The sequence below is a fragment of the Tarenaya hassleriana genome, unplaced genomic scaffold, assembly GCF_000463585.1.
Source record: "Tarenaya hassleriana unplaced genomic scaffold, ASM46358v1 Cleome10, whole genome shotgun sequence".
In the NCBI taxonomy this organism is placed as follows: domain Eukaryota; kingdom Viridiplantae; phylum Streptophyta; class Magnoliopsida; order Brassicales; family Cleomaceae; genus Tarenaya; species Tarenaya hassleriana.
In genome coordinates this window covers 305,642-321,070 of record NW_010960188.1, presented here as the reverse complement: position 1 = coordinate 321,070, position 15,429 = coordinate 305,642, and the positions used below count along the sequence as shown (strand labels likewise).

At 35.1% G+C, this 15,429-nt stretch overlaps 2 protein-coding genes across 2 annotated transcripts; one reads left to right on the top strand and one right to left on the bottom strand.

Annotated features, from left to right (window-relative positions):
• Positions 1-428: 428 nt before the first annotated feature.
• LOC104826995 lies at positions 429-3,030 on the bottom strand. Its single transcript, XM_010560000.2, has 6 exons — positions 2,807-3,030; positions 2,082-2,311; positions 1,735-1,993; positions 1,443-1,622; positions 1,189-1,344; positions 429-923 (listed from the first exon to the last, which is right to left on the bottom strand). The coding sequence occupies exons 1-6, from the start codon at positions 2,834-2,836 to the stop codon at positions 756-758; spliced, it is 1,023 nt and encodes a 340-aa protein (XP_010558302.1). The 5' UTR covers positions 2,837-3,030; the 3' UTR covers positions 429-755.
• Positions 3,031-13,707: 10,677 nt separating this feature from the next.
• Positions 13,708-15,318, top strand: LOC104826988 (cyclin-dependent kinase inhibitor 2-like). Its single transcript, XM_010559988.2, has 4 exons — positions 13,708-14,225; positions 14,380-14,432; positions 14,583-14,774; positions 14,877-15,318. The coding sequence occupies exons 1-4, from the start codon at positions 13,866-13,868 to the stop codon at positions 14,944-14,946; spliced, it is 675 nt and encodes a 224-aa protein (XP_010558290.1). The 5' UTR covers positions 13,708-13,865; the 3' UTR covers positions 14,947-15,318.
• The last annotated feature ends 111 nt before the right edge of the window (positions 15,319-15,429 follow it).

Here is a 15,429-nt window from a genome sequence, read left to right as displayed (position 1 = left end):
CTGGCGGACGGACCACGTACGTTGTTTAAACAGAGTTCCCGCCTTTGGCTTAACATTTAAAAAAAATCATATAAATAAAACGATTTATGAACGTGCTTGTAGTAGAAGCCCAATTCGTTCGTTATAATGATTTAAGCCCACTAGTAGTTGGAACCAGAACCATGAAGCCCACAAGGCCTAATACACGTGGTATCGTAAAAGATTTAGGCCCAAATATATGTGAGACCACAAAAAGAATATTTTGGGCCTATTGGGCTTTAATGCAGGCCCATTATTCTCTCCGGGCTCTTTTTGTTTTTTATTTTTGTCCGAATGCGATTCTTCTTCGACGTGAAATACAAACTTCAAATCCCAGCTATACGAAATCCGAAAGCCTTCATTGGATTCGAAGCTTAAGAAGTACGAATTCTACAGTATGAATAAACAACTTGCTCTGAAGCCGAGCAATTGCTTGCCCAGAATCTGTCATTAGCTTAGGAATAATACAATTCCATCATTCTCTATACAATGAATTTGGGAAAACCGACAATAACGAAGAACAAGACAAACAAAAACGAAAAAAAAAAACCCAGTTAATTCCTAAAGGTAAGAAAATAAAAAGAAAAAAGGAAGAGAGCTGAAACTATCAACAACTAGTTGAGAAGAACCGCCTAAAACCGATTTGCGAAAGAAAATATCCTTTTTTTTTTTATGTGATTTAAGCATATTTCCTTTAGCCGAAATGTTGCTGCGGGAGAAATCATGGAATCAAAAACCTAATAATCAGCGCCAAGGAATTTCTCGTACTGGGTTCCATTGAGGGTCTTGTTTACATCTTCCCAGTTCTTGACGTGAGCTGACAGGTCTCCTCTGTGTATCTTCACTTGTCTGCTCGTTAGCTCCATTACAGGGATGTTTAAAAACTCTTGAACTTGTTTCAATGTCTGCACCAGAAATATAACACACTGAGAAACTACCATCTCAATCAAATCTAAACGAGAAACACTGCCGATTCACGGGTTTCCAGTTTGATCTCTAACTAAACTCTCCTTTTATTTTCATTTTGCCGCATTATTACGCAATGGAGGCTTTGAATGTGAGAGGACTAAGCAAAAGATACAGACTTTATAAAAGCAAAAACTGCCCTTTGTTCCAACTTCTTTGTGGGGCAGAAGGGTCGTTCACCAACTAGGAATTTAGACAACTAACCGTCCGGTTTGTGATAAGATCCTCATAGTAGACAACGATGTGGCGGGTGCTATTGAAATACTGCAAAGCCTTGGCTGCTACATTCTCTGTTTCTTTAAGATCATATATCAGGGACGTTGAGTTTATTACTGGCCTATACCTTGAAAGTGCATTTGCCTGAGAGAAAAGAAGAATCAAGAACCATTCAAATTCATGAAAGATGGATAGATAGACAGATAGATACACCAATACACATGTGCCCGTTGTGTATATACCTCTTCCGGGGAATGAACGTGAGACTTGTGAGTCCCGTTCAGTAGCTTAGCGTAACGGTCATAAGAGTTAGCCAGCACAGAGACCATCCTTCTGAGGAGGTTCCTTCTGAAGAGAAAGATGGCAGAGACACCTCTCCTGTTAAAGTACTCCACAATATCTTTATGGTTATCCAATAAACCCTACAAAATATCACATTAGGATTTAAAAGCCGAAATATTCATATGGTTGCACCAACGAAGAAACCGTAGTACAGATTATATAGTTCTCAGAGTCTGAAAACATCTTTTGCACCTGATTCAGCATCCATTTGAATCCAACAGCGGCAGAGCACTCGTTCTTGGAAGCGCTTGTTAACACATCCAGATTATAAACTCTATCAAGAGTCTGAATAATGGAAGAAATATTATTTCTCCGGCCCAACACCGAGAAGATCTCCCCATTCGAGCTCACATTCGCATGACTGTTCAGTAATGTCTCGAACCACCCACTTCCTGATCTCTGCATTGACAGTATGGCAAAGAACCTCACTGGATTATGCCCACATTCGGCCCTGTATAGAGAAGATTTGATCAACCAAAAGGAACCAAAGACAAAAGTCTTAAATAATAGAGAAGATAATAGACGAACACTGGCATTACCGGCTAAAAGTCTCAGGCTTTGGGTAATGAAGAGGGGCAGCATCCAATGGTTCAGACAAAGAGGGTCTTTGGACAATCTGGATGCTTTCGAACTTAAACCTCGTGACATTACCAATCTGTTTTAGGCATATTGAGCATATGTAGATACCGCAAGCCATTGCAAACAGCAAAACAATCATCCTTAAAAACAAGGGCGATTTCTTTGGTGGCTTTATAACTATGGCATTGTCCTGTAACACATGACATCGATCTTAAGTCAGTCTAGATGGAATATCATGTGGGCAAAAGGGTCTCTGTTCATACAAAAATGAAAACAAACCCTCAACAGCTACGAGGAACTTTCCCCAGTAGCTATCCAGACAAATCCTGTCCCTAGGGTTTTGTTCGCATTTGATTTTGTTCAGTATGATGCATGATATGAAGCCTATTTTACAAATATAAACAAATTTTATGCGGGGTGCAGAGAAGAATTCGCATGAAGGCGAGAACATGAACCCAGATCAAGAAAACCAAATCAGAGAAATTCTACCAAAGCCCATCTCATGCTCCAAACAAAAAAATGCAGAATTTGCCGAAAAGATCAAAGCTTTCAGAGAAATAATTTACAAAAGACAAGCTTTTTTTAACAGCTAGAGTCACATGCAGAGATACCCAGAAACTTGATCGCAGAACTACGTAATAGAAAAAGGAAAATCAAAGAGACAGAGAGATGAAATCAGACGAACCTTGCCAAGTAAACAGATAAACTCCGCCATTGCTGCTCCTTCTACAACCTTCCCAGGCACAGAGACAGAACAGAAGGAGGAGGAGGGGTAAGATCAGAGAGTAGATGGATTCATCAATCTCTTTCAGTCACTACAGAGAATCTGAGAAGGAGAAGAAGAAGCCAAAAGAGTGGAGCGTTTCTTCTGGGCAAACATTTTTTCTGTAATATAAAATTTCCCTCGTGGAAAGCAGAGCCCTCATTAAAACATGGGTGGTGTCTTCTAATCGCATCCAATTAAATCCATTAATTAAACCTTTGTTTCAATTAATCATTTTCATTAATCTCTGTTGGGTCCAAACTAACATTCCTTTTGTTACGTTTGAAGTCCCGGACTCGGTCTCTTTCAAATCCGCATTTTCATGCCTACCGAGTTTTCGGATGAGAAATTTAATATTTTCTTGATGAAGCGTTTCGTAATTTGCATATGATAAAAATAATTTGTTTCTGTTTTTTTTTTTTAATTATTAGTTAAAGTAACACATAATTAATTGAGAGGTCCATGCGATGGGTGGAACTTTCCCCAACGGTTGGACCTTTTGACTTCGGTGCGTTGCTTTCTAAATTAAGTTTATCTCTTCGGTTTTTATTTAGATAAACAAAAATGTTCCTTCCTGTCAGTTTTCATCACTCGTAATCGCAATTTAATATTACCAAATTCATTTTTTTCTAATGATAATCGAGATTTGTATTTGATTCGATGGTTTATAAGTAGTCTATTTTCTGTTATTATGGAACGGTTCAAATGGGCAAAGGCAACGTACGGTGTCGGTAACTCAGATTGGTGTTAACAATTTGAGACCGATGCTCTTCATCATGTCCTAAAACCTCAATATTAATGGTGTTTTGCCGTGCTAATTATTCTCCAATATATTACATATACCTGCATGTATATGTATATATATATGTGCATACATACTTGTGCGACCGACACCGTACGTTGTCTTCGCTCCGATTACAAACAGTAATTAAAAAACGGTGATTACGTGATTTCCACGATATTTATAACTTAATATTAAAGGTATCGCGATATTATGGTTCAGAGCATTAATTATGTCTTCATCTCGTTGCAAAAATATTGAAGGAAACCTCGAGCTGAGCCAATAAATTCTGTTTTACCTCGAGCAGTGTATGATCCCATATGCAGATATTTATTGCATACATGTACATATATATATATATATATATATTAAGATAATATTCCAGATGTAAAACAAAATATATGAATATGAAAATATATATGTTTATGGAGCCGAGAATATTCCAGCTTTCATTCTGATTCAAAGTTAAAGGCTTTTGGCAAGCGAAAGAATAGAAACAGAATAGCTTTCTGTAATATATTATGTATCGAGTAGAGCCTCTGAAGTGGAATCCACGTTGGCTATTCCCTGGACAGAAAATGCCCATCACTTATTACCCCTATTTTTAGAATTCCTCCAATGGTTTATATATATATATATATATATATATATATATGTTATAAACATATATATATTCCTTTTCCTTTTCACACACACACATATATATATACACACTGTATATGCATTTCGGATAATTGCACAGTTGGACTACCTAGCTATAGAAAAATGGAATGGATTCAAGGAAAGTGTTGCCATTTCTATAACCATAATCGCTGGCCAATTTGGAGCTAAAAACAATAGATGAATCGAAATGGAAAATTAAGCAAAACCTGTATTTCTTAAAAAAATCCAGAAAAATAATGGAATGGATAGGCATCAAGGGCGATTGTTTTTTGCTATATTAAATGGGCCATAGAGTATTGGATCCTATGTGCATTAGGCCCATTGGGCCTATCTTTTGATTTCTTATTTCATACTTTGAAGCCCACTAAGTTATTAGGGAACGAACGTTCCCGAAACTATATACAGAATCGTTAGGGGATCACTACTAAAGCATCAATCACTATATCAAAGAATTAAATTTAAAATCCTTTTAATTCTATAATTTCAATTTTTCTTATTTTTAAAATTCAATTTTTTATTTTTATTTTTAACTCGATAATCAATAAATTCCACCATCTAAACTCTTTGACCTAATTTGGATAATACTCTTATCCATCACTTTTGTTCTCTAAACTCGTTTAGCTCAATCGATTGTCATTTATAATCAATACAATATAGTGAATAAAGTTTCAGACTTGCAAAAAAAAAAAAAACCACATGGCAAATGTTAGAAATTTTTTATGATATTTTGCATATTGCACTAAAAAAACATTAATTTAGATCATTGTACAAGATTGCCTTTTTTTTTTGGGTTTCTCGTTGTCTAATTTCTGTCTCGAACCGGAATCTTCAGGAACATGGTCCATCGCGCACAATATTTACCAGACGGAAGCCTATAATTTCTTACACCAAATTGATTAATTGAAATAAATAATATATAATTGAATAAATAGATCGATTCTAATCTACATTTTTGTCGTTTTCGAAATTAGAAAATGAAATAAAATAAATGAGTGGGGGAAGATACCCAATCGTCACAAGTCAAATCGAGTTTTGTCATCATCTTTAGGGATGAAACACTAAGGATAAATAATTGAATTGAAAACAAAGGCACGTAAATTAAATGGAATTGAATAATGAATAGATGGGAGCAGAAGATCGGTGGTGGAAGAGCCACGAGGATGTCTCTTTCTCCAAAGCCCTTCCCTTCGGATTAAATTTTTGGAATCCAATGCCATGTGGGCCCTTAGGGCTTGAATGGGCCCCACGGCCCATTCTAACAGTGAAATAAGTGAATTGTCGCATCCATTTTTTTTTTTTGGGCGTTTAATAAATCGGGAAAACTATTATGATACGTTCCGTTGCATAAAATGTCAGAATTTATTGATAATGGTACTTTTGGATCGTAAAATAAAGAGGGTGATGGCATCTTAAATATGGAAGTTAAGTCGTTAGCTTGTATTGTCGATATATGGAAACCATCACACGGTGAAATGGACCTCATATATCTTGGCTGGTTAAGATGAAAAAACATTACCACGGAAAGAAAACGGTAAATATGAAATATGGATCATACCAAAAAAAAATAAAAAATATGAAATATGGATATTTGGCTTGAAGGTTAAAATAATGGGTCGCATGAATTTTTGTCTTATTGTTTGAGAGCAGTAACAATATTGCCATTTCTATTATTCTTTTTTGTTATATTTTTTTTTATAACGGTAAAATTTTATATATGTATGATATTCCTTACAAAAGGAAATATTTAAATAACCGTCCTTAGTCTGAAAATAAATGAAAATTCGATACCTAAAACAAGAGAAAAAAACTCACTTAAAGAGTTTCGAAGTGATGAAGCAAAAAAGACCTTAGTTTCTTTGGAATAGACAATAGCCCCCTTCTCCTGGTCATGATGAGGAGGTTTTTTGTTATATATTGCTATATCTCAGTTTTAGTTTTACAAGTGTACGTACCTAGAGCCCTTAATAGTAATTAAAAGATTGATTAGGGGTGTGTGTTTGTTGTTAGATCAAATACTAGCTGTTGAAAGTGAAACACAACCTCGAGGGTATATAGGTAATCATTTGAAAAGTTGAATATATAGGTCATCCGTAATGATTCGATAATGCGACTTGAGTTTTTTCTTGACGATCCGATAATAACCGATATATAAATATCTCTCTCGTAATGTCATCATTGTCGCCGTTGAGTTTAACGTTGTCGTTATTATTGTTGTCGCAGTCGGAAGGGGGAACACGTGGCAGAGGATGAACAGAGTGTACTCAGCGTCCACGTGATACGACGACGGACTATGAAGGACACGTTAAGATGTCTCTTTGTGTCTGTGCGTGCGACGATATCTGTTCATCGAGTTCCGTTTTTATTTTCCAACATCCGCCGGCAAAACGACACCGTCTGCGTTATCTTTGACCTTTTTTTTAGCTAAATACCAAATGCTTCTCTCTGCTTCTTTAAATCTCCTTTTCTTGTCCTTTTTCTGCCTACATAATTTTTTTTTATAATCAGTAAATTTATTGTACCTTGATCTAACTACATGAAAAATCTATATGAATGTCCCCCAAACCAAGATTCGAATCTGGATTAAAAAGAAGTGTTACTTTTTTACCGATTGAACCACTGCGTACATAATTAATTATATATAATACGCAATACACTATGATCTTCACGTACCGATTCTTGTTAATGTTTAAATTGTTTGAAAAGTTATATATATTGTTATACATTAGAGGTTTGGATGCTTTATCACGTTTTCTTTACTCTCTGAGCTAGATAAAAAAAAAATTGGAAGAGTTTTCCTACTTCTTTATAGTGTTCTTGTGTTTTTCGGTTACCCATTTAATATATATATATATATATATATATAACATTTGTGGAAAAAATTACCAATTTATGGTCTAGTTTATGCAAGTATATGCCCTTTTAAAGATTAGTAGGCAGAGAGAGAAAAAGGGATGGGACGAGAAGCTCGTGGTTTGACGAACCAAGAAAGAAAAAATGGCCATTAGGTATACATTAAAGTTGGTTGTCTTCTTAATGGGAACTTTGCCATACAACAGCGACTTCTCTCTGCCTCCACGCCCATCCAACCGGAGAACTAATCTCACCAAAACGAGTAGCAATATTTATGAGCTAAGTTCTAGCTGGTACTATGATGATGATGATGATGATCATGGTGATGATGATGATGATGGTGGACAGTCTAATTCCATATTCCCTTTAAATCAGTGCGAAAATCAAGAAAGGATTTGCAGTTAAAGCTACAGTGTTCTTGTATGTTCATCCGGATCAAATGATAGTTTTATGGCCACCCATTACAAGTCATCCATCTTTGTCACCACAACGTATTGATGGCGACTTTAAGTTCCCCTTTATCATTGAATCTGTTACTGCTATAATGGTCGCATTAATTATTCCTAATATTTTTATAATATATATCTAAAGGAGCCGCTTGTGTCACATTAAAGTACCATAATCTTTATCGTTATTTGGTAAAGAATACAAAAATATTTAGCCTATCGTTGGATATATATACACACACACACACACACACTCTTCTCTAAACAGAGTCATTATGTTAATTATTTAATTTTAAGTTGGTTCGGAATTTCATACAACCGTCCACCGACTACATGTAAAACTACATACGAGTGGTGGGCATGTGGCTATTCAACCGACCCCCTAATCATTTTTTTTTTGTTTCTTCTATATGCATATGTGAATTTATATATGTATATACATGAACGTATATATGTGTATGTATTTGGCCCCTATTTCGACCGGTGGATTATCAATTTTGAAGTATTTGATTCCACAGGGGTAATGTAGTTGCTGTAGTACTCTCTATATGAATTCCTACAAGCATGCCAATTGCCAAGTACCGGCGTATATATGTCCATGTCACTCCTTCGATACCTCTCCATCGAAATTGAAGCTCTTATTCATCTATCTGTGTGTGCATAATAATACACACTTTTATATTATTCTTGTTTTTATATTATATGGATATATATAAGACCTCCCAAAAGAAAATATAATAACAACATATAATATCAATCCAGCTAATGCCCTTTACTTTGCGTGGAAATTTCATCTTTTTCAGTATATATTTTTTTTATAGGACTTGCTTAGCAAAAGTCGCATTCAGTGTTATATACTCGGTATACATATGGAATCTGAACAAATCCACTCCGGAAACAATTAATATATCCACATATGATATCTCTGTATACATACACACACACACACACATGTATGTGTATGTATATATGAGAATATTATATTTTCCATCGAATTGGAAATTATATATATACAGAACAGGAAAGTTATGCCCATTTTGGTTCAAAAAGAATAGCGAAGAAGAGAATCACGTGTAAAAATGCATATTCCTCTCATGATGGCAGAACGATGGATTGGAAATTATGAACAAACATTATATAATAATTAAAAAAAAACAAAGAAAATAAATAACCTTTAAGAGTCTCCCTTTTAGAAAGAGGGGATTGTAGGGTTCCGAATTATCAGCCTTGGGAAATCCAGAGGGAGGGAAAGAAATAGAAAAAGGAGAAAAAAAGCAAATTAAAAAAGCGATCTGCTTTTTCGACTATAATTGAGTTTGTGTGAAGGAAATAAAAAGCACTCATTTAAAAATAAAATAAAAATAAAAACATTACTTTTTTATAATCTCACGAAAAGCTGCAATTTGCTTTTTATCGTTTCACAAAAAAAAGAACTTTTATCTTCGTTTCTGCTTTTCTTTTCCTTTCGTTCCTCTGCCTTTCACCGTATTATTAGATGTTTATATAATAAAACTATAATATATATATATACACACACGATATATGTTATATAAAATTAAAAAAAAACATATCACGGTCTAATTGGTAAAAATAGTGTAGAATATCACTCCTAAACCCCTTTTTATCATAATAAAACTATAAAATATATACGATAATTCAACATAATTATTTTATACAACGTATATCGTATATTTATTAAACCTCGTATATTTATCACCGAAAATTTTCAATCCCAAAAAACCTAGAAATTTAGTTTTTAATATATACTCCCTCCGTTTCAGATTAATTGTAGTTTTAGGATTTTTCACATTTTTTAAGAAAAAAATAAAAGGTCATATTTGTCCTTATTTAATGATAAAAATAATGTTATCATTAATAATTTATTGGAATTTGATAGGGATAAAATTGGAAACTATTGTAAAAAAATGTCTCGAAAATGTAGAATGACAAATATTTTGAAACATGAAAAATAACCTAAAACTACAAATATTTTGAAACGGAGGGAGTATATATGTGTGTGTGTGTGTGTGTTTGTGCGCGCTTTTCGTTTGGTCAGCAAGACAAGTGACAAGCCCCAGTAAAGTGTGTATATATATATTCACAAAGTTGTAATTGATCGTCGAGTGATCGGATAAATGTCGGACACGAGTATGTATATATATTCAATGGATGTGAGAAATGATTATGTTTGCATTTTTTTTAGAGCATCTTCCAATTTCTTTATGAGGATTCATGAATACTCCATTTTAGAATCTCTACGCTTTTAACCAAATATTTGCTACATTGGATATCTACAACTAATCCAGTGAATATTTAGACATGATACCGACTTTCTTTCTTTTTTTTTTTTGTGGGTTTTTTACGTAAAGATTATAATATATTCCCAGTGTTAAGTATCGATCCTACACATTGATCATCATGATGCATGGCATCAAACGTGTTGGAGCGTATAAAATTCCCATGAGACCATGGCCATGGCCATGCATGCACTCTCTTCTTCATCTTCTAGTTTATTTACTCACCTTACTAAATATACGATCAATCTCAAATAGAGTATTAAAATATATTACATTTAGTGTCACAAGGAGCTTGCAATCGAATATAGTTTTGTTGAGGGGACATATTCACATTCGTGTATAAAATGGTGAAATCATAAAAGTTAGATACGGAGACACACGTCATCACCTTTCAGTGTTATTTTAGAGTACGGAATTTATATGTTTGTGAACGCAAATTCTATATGTATTAATATATATGCCGCTTCTAGAATATTTAATACAAGCCGAAATTTTATATACCCATTCACCACATAAAATTTATTACCTAAGTCAGTGCTTTGTTATATATATATATCCCGCGTTTTTTACAATAGATTAAAATCATTAGCTTCCTCAACTTCTTCTTTAACAAAAAAAAAACTCAACTTCTTGCTTTACATTCAAACTTTACACGAGAGGATGAATCACGAAACGTTTCAAGTTGCATAAGGACATAATTGGGCCGCATAAACATATGACAATATCTATAATTAAGGAAAAGTACAGTGCTAATCAGGAAAAAAATGCTATTAGTGGAGCAATTAAAATGGGTTTAGTTGGGAAATATTCCTTCTTGTAGACCGCCCTTCATCAGTCCGCCAATCACTGTTTCTTCTACCTCTTTTAAGGGAAAAATAATATTTTTATTATATTGCTGTTTTTTGGCTTTTTGATAAATAGACAGCCGGCAGTGACCTTTAAACTTAATCCGCACCATGAAATTTTATTTCCTTACAACAGCATTCAAAAATATCTTTTAGAAAAGCAAACGAAATATATATTTTTTGTTGGAGCATTCACCAATTATTCAGAAAAAAAAAATGAATTGCATGCATTTAATTTTTCAAATTACTTTTCAAAGTCTTACAACAGGCAAAAAACTAATCCCCGTCTTAAGTTAGAAATTTAGTGACAGGAAAAACTTAACTAGAAACTAAAAGAATAAAGATATGTGTGATGAACAAAACTAGTGAATCATTTAAATGAACGGTTCTCACTTTGTGAAAATACATGAAAAAATGACATGAATATTCATTTAAAAAAAAGATTATTTTATAATGTGTTATCTGAATTCTTAGGAAGCGAAAAACTGAAAACGGCGGACATGAGAATTTTTTAAGCGTAATCACTGCCTTCACAATTTAAATTATCGATTAAGAAAAATAAAAGAGAACGCTCTTAATTCATTATAAATTTCTGTGCCCACACATTACCTAAGATCCCATGTGCCATTGTCTCGTTTTTCTTTCCACTTAAAAAAAGGGAACGTTTGTTTTTATTTTTGATTTTAAATAATGCACATATAAAATGGAATCTTACCCCCTTTTTTTTTCCCCTTAGGCACTGTGTGAAATAATTTTCACATTGAATCCGAATGCGTCAATCTGTTTGAGGCCACTTTAATTTGAAAGCATAATCAAATTAATACTTTGTGTTAGAAAAGGACAATCTAAAGAACATAAAGCATCCGACAAAATGTTTTTTGTCAGTAAATTTAATTTATCCTTACAATTGGTATATTGTTTCCCTGCGATTATGGGTGTTATAGAATGTCATATTAGCCCAAGATTCTTCATTTTACATTATTCGAAAGGACATGATCACTCATGGGGTTGTGCGTAGGTCCAAACACAACAGTAAAAGATATACGAATGTGTACTAGAACAGTAACTTTGAATCTGCTGGCACAATGGCATATATATACACCCATGATATGATTATTTTTAATTACGAACCGTCCAAACATCTTATCATTACTCTCGCCGCTAACTCTTTTTTTTTTTTATATTTAAAATCATGGATGAAACTGGATATCCCAACTTTTTTGCGCACCAACTTAAGCGGCGATATAGAAAAAACTATATAATACATATATATATTATATTTGTGAGTTTGCATGTGCAATTTTATATATCAGATATTATTAGTTTTATATAATTTTTCTGCGCACGTAAGATTTTTACTCGAAGTAAACTTGAGTTTGTAGAATTATCCATTTCTTGGTCGATAAATTTGTATAGCGTACATTTGGCCAATATTTTATTGTAAAATAAAAATTGCGGAGTAGTGGAAAACCAAAGATCGAAACCAAAACTATTCGGGAACATTACATTAGGGCTCATGGTCAAAGCCGGGACACGTGTCCTTTTGTAATTTGTTATTCGATTTAAAACAGAATATCTCATTGTGCGTTAAAGATGTATTTGCATAATGGTGTATTTTATTTTGATTTCTTGATCGCGAATTTATGTAAAAGAATTATTATACATTTATTGAGTTTTATGCACATATATATATGTCGTATACAAACTCGAGAAGATAGGTGTGGCTAAAAACAAGAAGAAAAAAGAGAGAGAATGGGAGAGAGAGATAGTTATATAATGATTGGGTATATATATACTCGTGGGATATCATTGCATGGTAATATCAAATGGCTAGCAGACAATGCATCGTGTGAATTAGAGAATCAATATAGGTCGACGTACCGATATATGTTATGAATTTATTTGTTTTTATTTAATAATATTCATATATATATATAACGGTGGCCCATTAATGTATGTGCCGGACCTCCCATTTAAATAGCGTCCCACTTCTAACACTACAGTCTACACACACACGCACATGTATATTTATGCATGTGAATATGTTTGTGTACGTAAAAAAATTTCACAAAACAGCATGTTACAGCATTGATTTCATTATCACCTAACCGTTACACCGTCATGGCCCTAAATTTAATGGATATGTGTACCATGTCCCCCAATATTATTCGACACCTCTACTCACGTACATCGTTCTAATTAACTTACGGAACTATCATGCATAGTGGGATTATTCAAGTTTAAGCTGCCATTAATCAGTGTTATGATATATTATAACGTGATAAAATCGACACTAGATAGAGCAAATAGAGCTCTGTTGTGGCGCTACAAACTTTTGGTATAACTTGGATCACGGTCCATTTGAATTATAAAATGGGAAGGAAGCGTTTGGTAGCCCCGTGAGGGTTGGTGCCCGTGGTATTTTCGTTGTTTTTCTAAAATGCGAGGGGTATTGTTGTATTTTCGTACTAAACCCACAATTATTACCCCAAGACAAGACTAGCTCTCTCGCCTCCGGATTCTTAAAAAAAAAAAACAAATCCTAATCTTATCTAAAACCGCGAGAATTATTCTCCTCATTTAATAATGGTTCCATTATAATAGATAATATATTTAAATAAACAAAACATACAAAATCCAAAACAAATTCAAACTTTATTATAGCTGATTATGGAGGATATGTATCATAAATAGTTTAACTTGGGGGATGTACGAATATTAAACGTTAAAACGTCTCCGAAGAGGCTGTTGCCGCATCCAAGTGGAATGTACACGTGTCGCATGCAGAGCGGTTGATATTTGGCCTAATGTGGATCAGTATAACGGCGCCGTCAAATTTCCCGTTACACTATTGCCGTCGCTGTTAAACAAAGTCCGAAGAGGCCCCCACTATTCCTTCTTTGTACGCAACCTTCGTGTGAGTTTTTTTTTGCTTCTGGTTGTTATATAACTCTCACGCTGACAATGAGAACACAGATGATATTGTAGCCGTTAATACGATTCACCCGTTCGTCACCGTCACGAATATAACAGACAAACCAAGCGCAGAGAGAGAGAGAGAGAGAGAGAGAGAGAGAGAGAGAGTGATCACGTTAGGTGATGGATATGGCGGCACCGGAGATGGATGTGAGAGGTAGGACGAGGGAGCGGGATGCGTCGGGAGATGAAGCGACGACGGAGACGCCGGCCGTGAAGCGGAGGAAGGTAGAAAAGGCGGCTGGTGGAGAATCGAGGATAACTTCTTCACCGTGTGTACAGCTCGCGAACAGTGGTGGATTTGTGCCGAACGATTTGGCGGAGCAACAGGATACCAGCGTCGTCGGACGTAATTCGTCGGCTAGCGATCGGTGTCAAAGCCCTAGCACGGAGGATAACCTAGGCGGCGCCTCGATCTCTTGCTGCTCCAGTAATGGATTCAGCGAGAAACGGAACGGGAGTATCGAATTCGTAGATCTGGAGGTTAGGATTTGGCTCTCTTAGTTTCAGTTTGAATTTTGAACTTAAAAAAAAAAAACACTGGCACAGCTTTTTCCAAAAAAAAAAACACAGTTTTGACATTTGATTTCCAGATTCTCCTCCACGTTTGTGAGTCTCGAATTTTTGTTTTGTGCAGGAAGATAACGTAGCTGAAACCGGGATGTCGAGGCATTATAGCTGCAGCACTAGGTTGTTAATACTCTCTCTCTCTCTCTCTCTCTCTCCATAATTTTGAATTTCTCTCTGAGAGAGCGTTTCAAAATTTGAACCCGCATAGGCTATAAATGCTGCCAGTTACTGTGCTCAAAATATATGAAAGTGAATTGCTCCCCTTCTCAGGAACCGAACGTCGTTCTTCTGTGAGCACCGGGAGGAATTGAACAGCATGGATTCCGACGCCGACGGGGAGATCCAAGCGGCGGAGGCAGCCGAGTCGTGTCGGAGGTCGACGGGGACGGAAACTGAACTGGAAGACTTCTTCATGACGGCGGAGAAGGATATCCGTAAAAAGATATTCGAATGTTCTAGGAAGTAAGTGGTTCCCCTTCCTCCTCATAAATCGAATGGGCAAGTCGGGAAAATCCGTTGGTTTTCTGGGCAACCAAACAAAACTAAAACACGACGAAATTGTAGGTATAACTTCGACTTTGTGAAAGAGGAGGCGATGGATGGGCGTTACGAGTGGGTTAAATTGAAGCCCTGAAGCATCCTTGCCACATCTACCTACATTTCCACAACTCTCCCAAATTGTGGCAAATCTCTCTCACCCTTTGATTCCATTTTCCGTTTTTTAGTTTATTTTAACCACTTTCGTCTTGCTTTGCAAAAAAAAGAAAAAAAAAAAATTGTAGATAGCTCTGATAACTAATAACCGCTGCCTGACCGAGGAAACAAAAATTCTGTACCCAGAAATTGCATCTCTTCTGGTGAAATGGTGGTACCATGTCTGAAAGGGTTCAAATTCTTTGGTTCTTGTAAGTGCATAAACAGAATTTTTTAGCATGTCACTGATTATTACATGTAAAATTTGGATTAGTAAAAAATTTAAATGTCACACAGTTGCTGTGTGTTTTTATTGACATCTATATTAAGTGACAAATTGAGAAAAAATAAAAAATAAAAATGGGTAGTAGTGATGATGATGAGGGAGCAAGGAATTTAGGGAAGAGTTGGGTTGGTACAAGAA

What these genes read in the sequence shown, in the direction of transcription:
- LOC104826988 (XM_010559988.2), top strand. Translation starts at nt 13,866, where the DNA reads ATGGATATGGCGGCACCGGAGATGGATGTGAGAGGTAGGACGAGGGAG. An exon ending in CATTATAGCTGCAGCACTAG is followed by an intron (nt 14,433 to 14,582) that starts GTTGTTAATACT and finishes TCCCCTTCTCAG; the next exon opens with GAACCGAACGTCGTTCTTCT. An exon ending in ATATTCGAATGTTCTAGGAA is followed by an intron (nt 14,775 to 14,876) that starts GTAAGTGGTTCC and finishes ACGAAATTGTAG; the next exon opens with GTATAACTTCGACTTTGTGA.
- LOC104826995 (XM_010560000.2), bottom strand. Translation starts at nt 2,836, where the DNA reads ATGGCGGAGTTTATCTGTTTACTTGGCAAG. An exon ending in AAGCCTGAGACTTTTAGCCG is followed by an intron (nt 1,994 to 2,081) that starts GTAATGCCAGTG and finishes TTCTCTATACAG; the next exon opens with GGCCGAATGTGGGCATAATC. An exon ending in TCAAATGGATGCTGAATCAG is followed by an intron (nt 1,623 to 1,734) that starts GTGCAAAAGATG and finishes GATATTTTGTAG; the next exon opens with GGTTTATTGGATAACCATAA.